This window comes from Nelumbo nucifera, chromosome 2 (assembly GCF_055504915.1).
Source record: "Nelumbo nucifera cultivar China Antique chromosome 2, China Antique-T2T, whole genome shotgun sequence".
NCBI classification, from domain to species: domain Eukaryota; kingdom Viridiplantae; phylum Streptophyta; class Magnoliopsida; order Proteales; family Nelumbonaceae; genus Nelumbo; species Nelumbo nucifera.
Window position 1 is genome coordinate 50097109 of NC_142650.1, and position 12046 is coordinate 50109154.

Consider the following 12046-nt stretch of genomic DNA (forward strand, 5'->3'; position numbering starts at 1 on the left):
GTTCATCCGGTTAAACGTCAATTCTCTCCAATGGTTTATAAACAACGAACCAGCCTGTCGCTCAATTTCTCCCTTCAACCGAAATAGAAACTTCTCTCCCCCTTCCTCCCCTCTCCCCCTCTTTCTCTCTCTTTCTCCCGTTCACTCTCTCTCTCTTCTTGGTTCGTCGTCGGAGCTGAAAAGACAGAACTGCTAGATCACAGGTGAGTAAAAATGTAAAATATGCTTTTTTTCTTCGATATGTTTTCTTTCCTCCGGCAGTTAGATTGTGAAAATGTCTTAAGTTGTAGGTAGTTCCATGTAGTATTGGTCTGTTATTTGCAATGAAGAACGCTTTTAAGTGTTTTTTTTTGGATAAATTGATTTGCTTTTTATGTCTTTTGAAGAGGGAAGTGCTTGTTGTGTTATGGACTAGTTGCTGCATTGCTCTTCCACTTAGGTTGCCAGTCCTGCTTTCAGTAATCGTTAGTTGATGATGGAGACTGAACTGGAACCTATGCCTATTGGTGCACTGAAACGCGACGTAGCATGGAAGCACTGCCAAATGTTTAAGTTTGAGAATCGAACCCGACTCAAATGCATCTATTGTGGAAAGATGTTTTCGGGTGGGGGAATTCATAGAATTAAAGAACACTTAGCTGGTCAGAAAGGAAATGGAGCTACCTGCCCTAGAGTGCATCCAGATGTTCGGCGTATCATGCGACAAAGCCTGGAAGGGTCCATTGTAAAATCGAGGAGGAAACAAAAGAGACCAGAAGATATTCAGAATCGTCTCTTGGGCACCGGTGAGATGGAAACAATGATTACTCAGAGTGAAGCAATTACTGGACTCCAGTTGCTTGCGGCCCCTGATGCAGGGGAACCACATTTGAGATTGTTAGCCAAGGAAGAGGAAGGAATGACTAATAGAAGAATGATAGGGAGAACTGGAAATACTTCTTCTCCTCCTGTTACTCCTCATGCTCATCCCACCAGTAACCTTACCTTAGGATTACCAAAGGGGAAGGATCAAGTGCATATGGCAATTGGTAGGTTTCTCTATGATGTTGGGGCACCTCTGGATGCAGTCAACTCTGTCTATTTTCAACCAATGATTGATGCTATTGTATCAGAAGGACTAGGGCTCAAAGCACCATCATATCATGATATTCGAGGCTGGATTTTAAAGAATTCAGTTGAAGAAGTGAAGGGTGTAGTGGATCAATATAAAGGAACATGGGCAAAGACTGGATGTTCTATCCTAGCTGATGAATGGACAACAGAAACGGGTAGAATTTTGATACATTTCTTGGTTTACTGTCCTGAAGGGACAGTGTTTCTGAAATTTGTTGATGCATCAGATATAGTTCGATCACCTGATGTTCTGTATGAATTGCTTAAGAATGTTGTGGAAGAAGTTGGGGTGCAAAATGTATTGCAAGTGATTACAGATAGTGCAGATCACTATATTATTGCTGGGAAAAAGCTAACTGACACATTCCCTACCATGTATTGGACACCATGTGCAGCTCGTTGCATAAATTTGATGCTTGAGGATTTCGGAAAATTTGAATGGATAAATGCAATACTTGAGCATGTTAAATCAATGACAAGATTCATTTATAATCATGTTGTGGTTTTGAATATGATGAGAAAGTATACATATGGAAAAGATTTAATACAACCTGCACTTACCCGCTCTGCAACAGACTTCACAATCTTGCAAAACATGGTTAATCTTAAAAGTAATTTGCAGGACATGGTTACTTCACAGGAGTGGATGGACTGTCCATATTCAAAGAAGCCAGAGGGGCTTACAATGATTGATATCATCTATAGTCAGTCATTTTGGTCTTCATGCAGTAGTATTATTCATTTAACAGAACCACTCTTGCGTGTTCTAAGAATGGTTGGTAGTCATAAAAGGCCTGCAATGGGCTATATATATGAATGCATGTATAGAGCAAAAGAGGCAATTAAGAAAGAATTTGTTGAAAAGAAGGATTACTTGGTTTATTGGAATGTTATAGATCAAAGATGGAATAAGCAATTAACACGTCCTCTCCAGGCGGCAGGTTTCTATCTTAATCCTAAATTTTTCTACAGCATTGAAGGAGATGTACATAATGAAATCATGTCAGGGATGTTGGATTGTATTGAGAGGTTAGTATCTGAGATAAAAATTCAAGACAAAATTACCAAAGAATTGAGCTCTTACAAGAATGCTGTTGGGGATTTTGGGCGAAAGATGGCAATTAGAGCAAGAAATACCATGCTTCCTGGTATGAATTCTTTCTTTTAGATGTAATTATGTTTTTGTGTCATGTTTTATATTGGTGTTTCATTTACTCATTTGTTTAATTAATTGGCTTACGTTCTATATTGCACTGTGAGAGCAGGGAAAACTGACATTCTTTCCTTTTATATACACAAAAGAGATGGGATTGTTTCCCTCTCTTCTCTCTTTTCTTGGGGGTTGGGCAGGGAATTTTGTTTCTAACATGAACAGACATTTTTGAGGGTCACATTTGGCATATAACCAATTTTTATTCACAAGTTGCTTCACCTTGATTTAGCTTCATTGTCTATTTGAGATGACCTTTTCTGTTTTCGAATCTCATGCCATTTCCAATTTCCATGGTAATTTAGCTGTTTCTGAAAATTACAGTTCAGACTACATTTGTACAGGTCATATTTAATGTATCTTTGTAGGACAGATATAATCACAGTCAAATGATTCAACATGTCTAATTTATTCCTTCAATTGATAGCAAACTTTTATTAAATTCCCAGAAAATACCACTGGAGCCAAACTTAACTCACCTGATGGGTCAATTGTTCCCTATTGTATCTTGTTTTGTGCCCTAGCCCCTTATGGGCTTATGCATGCATGACAGGGGGAGGAAGTGATCTTCCTTTTTTTCTGCATTCTAATGTAGTATTCTATATATGAAAAAAAATGCAGTTTTCTATATATATATATATATATATATATATATTATTCTCACACCACTGTTTCTCTTAAAATCTTAATCTTCATAGCTGAATGGTGGTCTACTTATGGAGGAGGTTGCCCAAATTTGTCACGCTTGGCTATTCGTATTCTCAATCAAACTTGCAGTGCAGTTGGGTTCAAGCAAAATGAGATTTCCTTCAAGCAAATTCATAACGTCACAAGAAACCAGCTTGAGCATCAGAGGCTTAGTGACCTTGTTTTTGTTCAATATAATTTGCGGTTGCGGCAAAGGTAAGAAAAAAATAGTTGCATCCTTTTCGTACTGATTAAAAGTGTTTCATGATCATGCAGTGTATTTTGAACAGTTAAAGAACCTAAAAGGTGGAAAAAGAAAAAGAAAAGAGAGAATGCATTTGTGGAAAATGAATGACCAACAATTTTCTATTATTATGTACAGGCTTCTCAGAAAGAATCAAGAACTGGATGCTATGGACCCTATCTCCTTTGACAACATTGATACTGTTGAAAACTGGATCACTGAGAAGGAAGCAGTGACAATGGAAAATGGGAGTTCAGATTGGATGGCACTTGACCAACCTTTAGCTAATGCTATGCTGGCACCATCTCCAAATGACGAGGCTTATGGCTTGGATGCAGGTAATGTCAGTTCCTTAATTGTTAACTTTGACTGAAGTAGGTAAAATCAGTTAAGTTAATTTGGATAACAAACAGGGTTTGAAGATGATGAGATTTTCAATGGAGTCAGAGACGAAGAGGAGAATGGCCGTCAGTAGGGGATGTCACATTATTCAGGACTTTGAGGGTGGAATCCATAAGAACTGTTATTTATTGCTGATTTAAGAGGCTTGACTTGTTACTTGCCACATCTCCAGATAGTCCATGCCAATGAGAGGGTTATCTCATTTTATAATGCAGGACGAAAAGCCATGTAAATTACGTGTGTATTAGGAGTTTACAGTTGAAATAAGGTAAATCATTTGTCATCTTTTTCTTTTATTTCCAAGTTTCTTGCTTAGTAAATAATGATTCTCCTTCTTGTTTCCAGTTTAGTTCTACATCTAGATACTCTTAACATTGTTGGTATAATGGCTTCTGAAGCATGTAGAAATATAGGAGACTAGGCAAAACAAGAACAATGAACCTTTGTATATGTATCTGTGACTGACTGGAATTCTCTTCGAGAAAGCATAGACCTATTATTTTATTTTATTTTATTTTTTTGAGTCCTTGAATAGGACCCAGTTTATAGAATTACAGAATTTGATCATTTGTGCAATTGAAGAGAAGAAATTATTCTGTGAAAGTGAAACCGGCATCAAAGAATGAGTGAAATTTATGGTTCTCATTTCATAGCATTGCTATTATTGAAGATAGTCAAAGCTTCATGGGAGAAAGGTACTTAATGAAAGATGTAACTTTGGAGAGGGTAGGTAATCATTGGCCATTCCGTTATTGACCTTGTATTATCCGAATTTCCATGTCATTAGCTTCAATATCTTATAGCTGAATAGAATTCATTGTTTGATTATTTTCTAGATTAGAAGAGCATATTAATACCTAAACTAGTGAAGAAATGGATTGCCACTTGCTAACAAGCTGCCCGCGTAAACTTTGCTTTAGGGGAGGGAAGAAAGGGAAAAAAGGGACTGGGGAGGTGTCGCACAGCAGAGCTGATCTTGCAGAGTCAAGGGGCATGCTGGAAGATTTTTTTTTTGATGAATAAGGCATGCTGGAAGATTGGAAGCAACTTTTTTGACATCAGCACTTTGGTTTATGGCTTTATGCTACATATACAGAAAGGGCATGCCTGAAGCCTCTTCTGGTTGCGAAGCGAAGACGAGAATCAGCAATCACCAGTTAAGGGGCCCCAATTCCCATTTTCCAACTCCCAACTTAAAGTTGCTCCGCCGTAAAAGCAGACCAGGTTAATCGTAGCCAAACTAGTACTATCTCGTGATCATGTTTGTACTATTGTATGTATCTCTCAGATAGGAGCTTGGGACACACAGATGCATAAGAAAAGTGGCCGCTGAGTACAACGTCGCAGAGTGACAATCTACCATGGATGAGTATGAATGGTGCCGCATGCCGCGGAATTGCGAAGACTTTTCGTGGGGAACTGGACGGTTGTTGGGTAATAGGGTGTTAGAAAGTGGCGACAGGGTTTTTTTTTTCGACTTATTGCTTGCCGCCTTGTCCGGCTTCTTCCGGGGAGGAAGGCGCTTCGCTGAAGGGACAGAGTTTCCACTTCACGGTCATTATCTATATACTAGGAATGACCCCGTACTTATATCATTTAATTTAAAATTTACTATTTAACTATAAAAGTTAAATTAGAAAAATTAACATGGGTCTTACATTTTTGTATATAATTGACAATCTATTTTGACTTATTTTGTTTGAAAATCATTATTAATTTATGTTGTTTTTAATATGATTTAAGAGATTAAATAAAGTCTTGCTTGTAAGCAGTAAGCCACTTTAATTGGTATTTACTATTTTTTTGATAAATTTATTTTTAAAAGCTAAATTAGGTTATGTTTCCAATAAAAAGTTAAATCTAGTTTACAATTAATGAACTATTTCATTTAAAAGAATAAAATTCACACCATTTGTATTAATTGTTTAGTCATTTTTATGAATTTCATTTATTTTTATTTTATTTATTTAATATTTTAAATATTTTTAAGTTAAATTATTTGTTTAATCATTACTTTTGAAATGGTTGTCTTGGAATAAAATTCAGTTTTACCATAACATTTGAAGTGGCTACTTTTTAGGTATTAGGATGCTATGTGTGAATTTTAAGAGAGTGGAGTTATCACTTTTTTGTGAGTGGATAGACTTTTTTAAGAGTGAGAGTTTAACCTCCTCTAACATTCTATTTATTAAAATTTTACAATGCCATGTGTCTAAAGGGTAGGGTTGTTGTGTAAAGACCTTTTTAATATATAATATACTAGTGGGGACTTGTGCGATGCACAGGCTTTGTTAAATGAAAGTTAAACAATAGAAATATATAATTATTTTATATTTTAACTTTTCAATAACCAATTCGATTGAATTCAATCCGAGTTGGTCAATTTCCTAGTATTTTCGATCGGCTTTGGTCTAACATTTTTTCAATTCATCTAAATTAGGTTAGTTTCGATTTGGCCATTTGTAAATCGACCCGACAATAGATATATATTAAAATTTTATATTTTAAATATAATTTTTAATACGAGAAAGTAGGAAAATTCTTATATTTCTTTGTTTAAAATATTTTATAACATAAATTTAATTTTTTAATTTATTTTTTAATAATTATATTGTAATTTATTAAATTTAAATTTAACTTTTTAGTTTAAATCTTTTAATCAAAGAAACAAAATTGAAAATAGACCCAAACTGATACAATCCGAGTTGGTGAGTTTTCACTAATGGTTAATCAGTTTCAGGTGATAAATTTTCAATTTAACTAGGTCGATTTGGTTAGCGAAACAACCAGCAACCAAACTGAACCGATACTTGACCACTCCTAATTTCCGCTATATTAATAGTATAATCTCTAATAAATAAGATTAGTTTAATCTTCAATAATTATTTAAAATTTATACCAAAAATACACAATTATTGAAAACACATTTATAATGAAAATACAATAGATATCTACTAAAAATATATTAAAATAGTCAATAAATAGTATAATATCAAATAATAGTTTAAACTCTTATAAATATTAATTAATAAATTTTAAAAAATACATAATTACTAAAAAAATTATAACAAAATATAATAAATACGATAAATTAAATTTCAAAAGTTAAATAATAGTTGTTTAATCTCCAATAATTACTGACAATTTATTGTTATGTAACAAAACAAAAATAGATTTAAAAATAATTATTGAAAACATATTTATCAAAAAATACAATAAATAATTAATAAAAATAAAATAAATTTTAATTTTAATATATATATATATACAATGAATATACACTATTATTGTAAAATTATTACTAATAAATATTATATTTTTGAAAGTTATTATCTATAATTATTAAATGATATAAATGAAATTATTTATATACAATATTATTTAGTTATTTAAATAATATTGTTATTTAAATTTTTAAAACATTTATATATTGAATTTAATAATTCATAAAATTATAATTAGTACTATTATTACATAATTTGTCATTAATTTTTTAAAACATTAAATTATTATTAAGAATATTGTGAAATCTATGATAATTATTTTTCTTCTTTTAAGAAATTTTCAAAATTTATTACATAATTTCATTATTTTAAGTATTTGAAATTAAGCCATGTTAAATATTTCGTTATTTAAATATTTAAATAATATGTAAAATATTTAAAATTTTTATTATTTGATTATTTTTAATTTAATGTTATTATATTTTATTAAATATTTTGTTATATAATTATTTAGATATTTTTAATGTTTTCTTATTTAAGATATTTAGTTATTGAAATATTTAAATAATGTTTTATTTTTTAATGTTAAATTTTATTATTTGAATAACATTTAAATTGAATAATTCGTAAAATTATAATTTATATTGATACTACATAATTTCATGATGAATTTGTAAAAAATATAAAATGAAACTTTCTTTAGATAAATGTAGATAAAAATTGGGGGAGAGGATAAATATGAATTATAGATAGTTTAGGAGGGAATCTCTCTACTAAATTAGAGATAATTTAAGAGATAAATAGGAGTTAGAGATAATATTGGAGATAAATAGGAATTAGAGACAACTTAGGAGAAAGTGGGGGAAAGTGGTGCCACTTTAAACATTAGAAAAGAAAATCCCTCTTTCTTTATGGTTGTTAGAAATAGTTAAGCTTATATTATTTCTTTATTGGTTTAATGGGTAATTCTGTGGAATTAAAAAAATAAAAAATAAAAAACACAAGAAATTAAGAAGGGGGTTTGGAGCAAAGAGAGTCATGGTGACGTGGACTGTCTTGCTATATATATATACTAGTGGGAACCCATGCATTGCACGAGAAGACGGGTTTAGGAAAAGGTTCCCACTCCCTGTCAGGGATGGGGAATCCTCGAATTCCCCCCCCCCCCTAGTCTCGAGCGGGTTCATGGCAAGGCACCCACTCCTTGTTAGGGACGGGGAATCCTCGACTTTTCCCACCTTCTCTCTAGTGTCAGGTGGGTACAGGGCAAGGCACCCACTCCCTGTTAGGTATGGTGAATCTCTTGAATTTCCTTGCCTCGTCTCCAGTATTGGGTAGTTCAGGGCAAGGTATTTAGTCCCCGTTAGGGACGGGGAATCCTTGAATTCCCCCCTCCCCGTCCTTGTTCTTGGGCGAGTTCATGACAAGGCACCCACTCTTGGTCAAGGATGGGGAATCCTCAAATTTCCCTACTTCATCTCCAATGACGGATGGTTCATGGCAAGGCACACCACTTCCCCATTAGGGACAAGGAATCCTCAAATTTTCCCCGCCTCGTCCCCGATGTTGGGCTAGTTTAGGGCTAGGCACCCACTCCCCCTTGGGGATGCGGAATCATCAAAGTTTCCTTGCATGTCCTTAGTGTCGGGCAGGTTCGCGACAAGGCACCCACTCCTCATCACTCCGTCAAGGATGGGGAACCCAATATTCAATTTGATGAAAAAAATGGTCACAAGGATATACTGAATATCAACCAAATGGTAAATTTCCAAAAGTATCTAAATTATCTTTAATTTTCAAAAATGTAATTTTATAAAAAATTTGGAAAATTTATTACGTTTATTTTATTTTGAAAACTTATTGAAATTTATTTTTAAACTTTTATTAAATAATTTATTTTCTTTTTAAATGGTTTACTAACAAAGTTACACTAATTTATCTTATAGTTTCTAATATAAACTAATTAATAATTTCGTTTTTCTAATATTTAACTAATTTATCTTAATAAATTTTGTAATTATTGGTTCAAATTACAGTTTTCCCTTTCCCATACTCATTTAGCTTTAATAATTCACAATAATTTACAATGAAAATTACACAAGTTTTCAATAATTTTCCAAAATATTCCAATAATTTTCAATAATTATTTACTACATTTTAAATAAACTTCCAAAAATGTTCCAAAAGTACAATAATATATCTTTTATTTTCCAATATAAATTAATTAATATTTTCATTTTTCAAGATTATAATATTTTATTCCCCCATCTGCATTCGATTATTAACTATAATAATAGAAATAACTAAAAATTTTATACATTTTGATAGTTGTTAAATATAATTCTCAATTTTATAGAAATTATTTAAAGAGTTTTTTACTTCTACAAAATTTTGTTAATTAATATGAATATAACAGTATTTACCTAAAATGCATTAAAAAGTTATGACGAATTAATTAATAACTGTATTTATTAATTTTTGGTAATAACAATTTAATGCTCATTGAATATGGATTGGATTAAATATTAACCAAGTTTAACTATTTATTAATTAACATGAATATTTTAAATGAGAGAGAGAGTAGATATAGATTGGGGGGAGGGATTTGAATTGATTGGGGATTGGGGTACCTAATGGGTTAGAGGAGATATCTAAGGAGAGAGATTGTAGGAATATTTTTAGGTAATTGGATTGGAAATACTGAGGGGGAGTCTGGTGACTTGGCTTATTGGGAGTAGGGGAAATGGAAGAAGAGAGAGAGTCAACGAGAATGCAAGGTGGGAGTAATGGAGCAAGGAGAGGCATAAGTCTAGTAATTTTCTCCTTTTTTTGAATTTTTTGAATTTTTATTCCATGTTATTTTTGAAACAACTAATGGGAGACTCCTTTTTTTATTAATTTCTCTCTCACACATGTTCCCAATAACCTAAATAATCTCATCTACTAAAATTTCTCCTAAATTAGCTTCCCACCTAATTAATCTCCTCTCTAACAACCAATAGATAAAGAAAGAGGGATTTGCCTTTTTAGTGTCTAGCCAAGTGGCACCACTAGCCCCCACTTTCTCCTAAATTATCTCTAATTCCTATTTATCCTCACATCCACATTTTATCTATATTTATCTAAAGAAAGTTTGAATTAAAAAATTTAAGAATTATTTAAATACTATCTCAAAATTATATTATAACTTTAAAATATTTATTAAAAACACAAAAATAATTATAACAGATTTAATAATATTCATATTATTAATAGTTTTATATTTTTTACAAAAATTATCACAAAATTATGTAAACTATAATTAATAACTTTAAAATAAATAAAATTCAAATATAAATTTTAAATATTTTACAAATTAATTAAATATTTAAATAACTAAGTATTTAAAAGAATGAAATATTTAACATAACTAAATTTTAAATAGTTAAAATAATGAAATTATGTAATAAATTTAAAAAAAAATTCTTAAAAAAGCATAAAGTTTTCTTAAATTTAATAAGTAATTAATATTTTAAAAACTTAAATAATGATATTATTTAAGTAACTAAATAATATTGTAAATAACTAATTTCAGTTATTTCAATTAATAATTCTAAAAAAATTATATATACTAGAATTTATATATATTGTATTTTCAGTAATTGTGTGTGTGTATAGCAAGACTGTCCACATCACCTTGCTTCTTGCTCCATTACCCCAACCCAGCATTCTCCTTGACTCTCTCTCCTCTCCCCTTTTCCACCACTCCCAATTTGCTACCTCAGCACCCTCTCCCTTCATTCCTATCCCTTCCCATTGGGTTCTCTCTCTCCCCCAACTCACATCTCTCACTTTCTATAAAAACCTAACTTCTCTCCTTAATTAGCTCAGTATATATTTTATCCTCTCCTTCACTTCTATATCTAATTCCCCTCTATTCTTTCCACTTTTCCATACAAATAGGGCCATAATTTATTAAGATTTGGTTTTCCAAATCAAACAATATTTATATCTATGGACATGATTTCAAGTAAAGAGAGAAGAATAAGGGGAATTCGATGTTTTCTATATATTCATGGCATCTTCCATTATTGTTAAATAATCTATTATTAAATAATAATCTATTGTTAAATAATCCATTAGTTATGAAAATTATTAAAAAATTCTAGAAAATATTCAACCAAAAATTATGAAATAATTATTTCAGAAACAATCCATTATTTAATAAATATTAAATAATTTAATAATCTACCAAAAATTAATAAACATTCCATTATTTAATAATTTTTTGTTATTAATAAAAGTTTAAAATTTCATTGTTTAGCATAATTTACATTAATCATTATAATTTAATAGATTTTCATTAAATATTTAAAATAATAATTTATTGATAAAAGATATTGAAAATTAGCATAATTTACTAATTTCTATAAAATCAATAATTATAGTTAACAATTATCAAATAATTTAGGGAAACTCTTTAACTAATAATCCATAATTATTTTTTAAATAAGTTGATGGAGCGCAATCCGGTCGGTCCTAGCTGTCAACGATCTTGCCTCTGACTGGAGCAAAGGTGCCTGAAATGGGGAAGAAAGCAAGTAGTCTCCGGGGAGGAACCCGATGAGAGTGCTCTGAAGCTCAAGTTAGTATTTTCTCAAAGGCAAGATAAAAAATCAGATGGCGCAAAGTTATCACGTACCTCCATTCGTGGGGGGAAGAGGGCCTTTTATAACCACTTCGCGCACTCACTCCCAAGCTCCTGTCAGGTCGGGTATCATTACCTCTGCACTTCTGCCAGTTTGGGTGTCATCACCTCTGCTGGGGCAGACAACCGCCACTGCTCTCTTTGTCGGAGCCGTCTCTGTAACTGGAGGTGGCGGTGGCAGGTGGTTGTTGAAGTGCGGCTGTCAAGCGTCAGATCCTAAGTCAGTCAGGCGCGCCGCCTCAGAATACAGACTCCTTTGGTGTCAGGTACGGTTGTTCAGTTCGGCGGCCTGGAGACGAAGTGTCGGAGTGGTGTGCGAGGTGAAGTCTTGAGTTCGGATAGAAGTGTGGCCCGAACTGCCCTGGGGTGGGCCAGTTCGGGTTGATGCCCTTTGTGCTCCTTGTAAGGCTCGGGGTCAAAGGGAGAGTTCGGGCTCCTTTTGGGGAGCTCAGACCGCTGGTTCTTCCTCTTGGAGCCCG

General features: G+C 32.3%; 1 protein-coding gene across 3 annotated transcripts; it reads left to right on the forward strand.

Moving 5' to 3' along the window:
* The first annotated feature begins 54 nt into the window (after positions 1 to 54).
* LOC104601077 (uncharacterized) lies at positions 55 to 5350 on the forward strand. 3 transcript variants are annotated; one of them, XR_735818.2, is made up of 6 exons: positions 55 to 203; positions 387 to 2261; positions 3022 to 3226; positions 3393 to 3592; positions 3668 to 3924; positions 4577 to 5350. XR_735818.2 is itself a non-coding variant. In XM_010264268.2 (5 exons), exons 2-5 carry the CDS (start codon positions 473 to 475, stop codon positions 3727 to 3729), a joined length of 2256 nt encoding a protein of 751 aa, XP_010262570.1. In that variant the 5' UTR covers positions 55 to 203; positions 387 to 472; the 3' UTR covers positions 3730 to 4259. The 3 variants fall into 3 exon arrangements, 2 of the variants coding, with proteins under 2 accessions (XP_010262570.1, XP_088754621.1); XM_010264268.2 differs by lacking the exon at positions 4577 to 5350 and having other exon boundaries at positions 3668 to 4259; XM_088898495.1 differs by lacking the exon at positions 4577 to 5350 and having other exon boundaries at positions 79 to 203; positions 460 to 2261; positions 3668 to 4259.
* The last annotated feature ends 6696 nt before the right edge of the window (positions 5351 to 12046 follow it).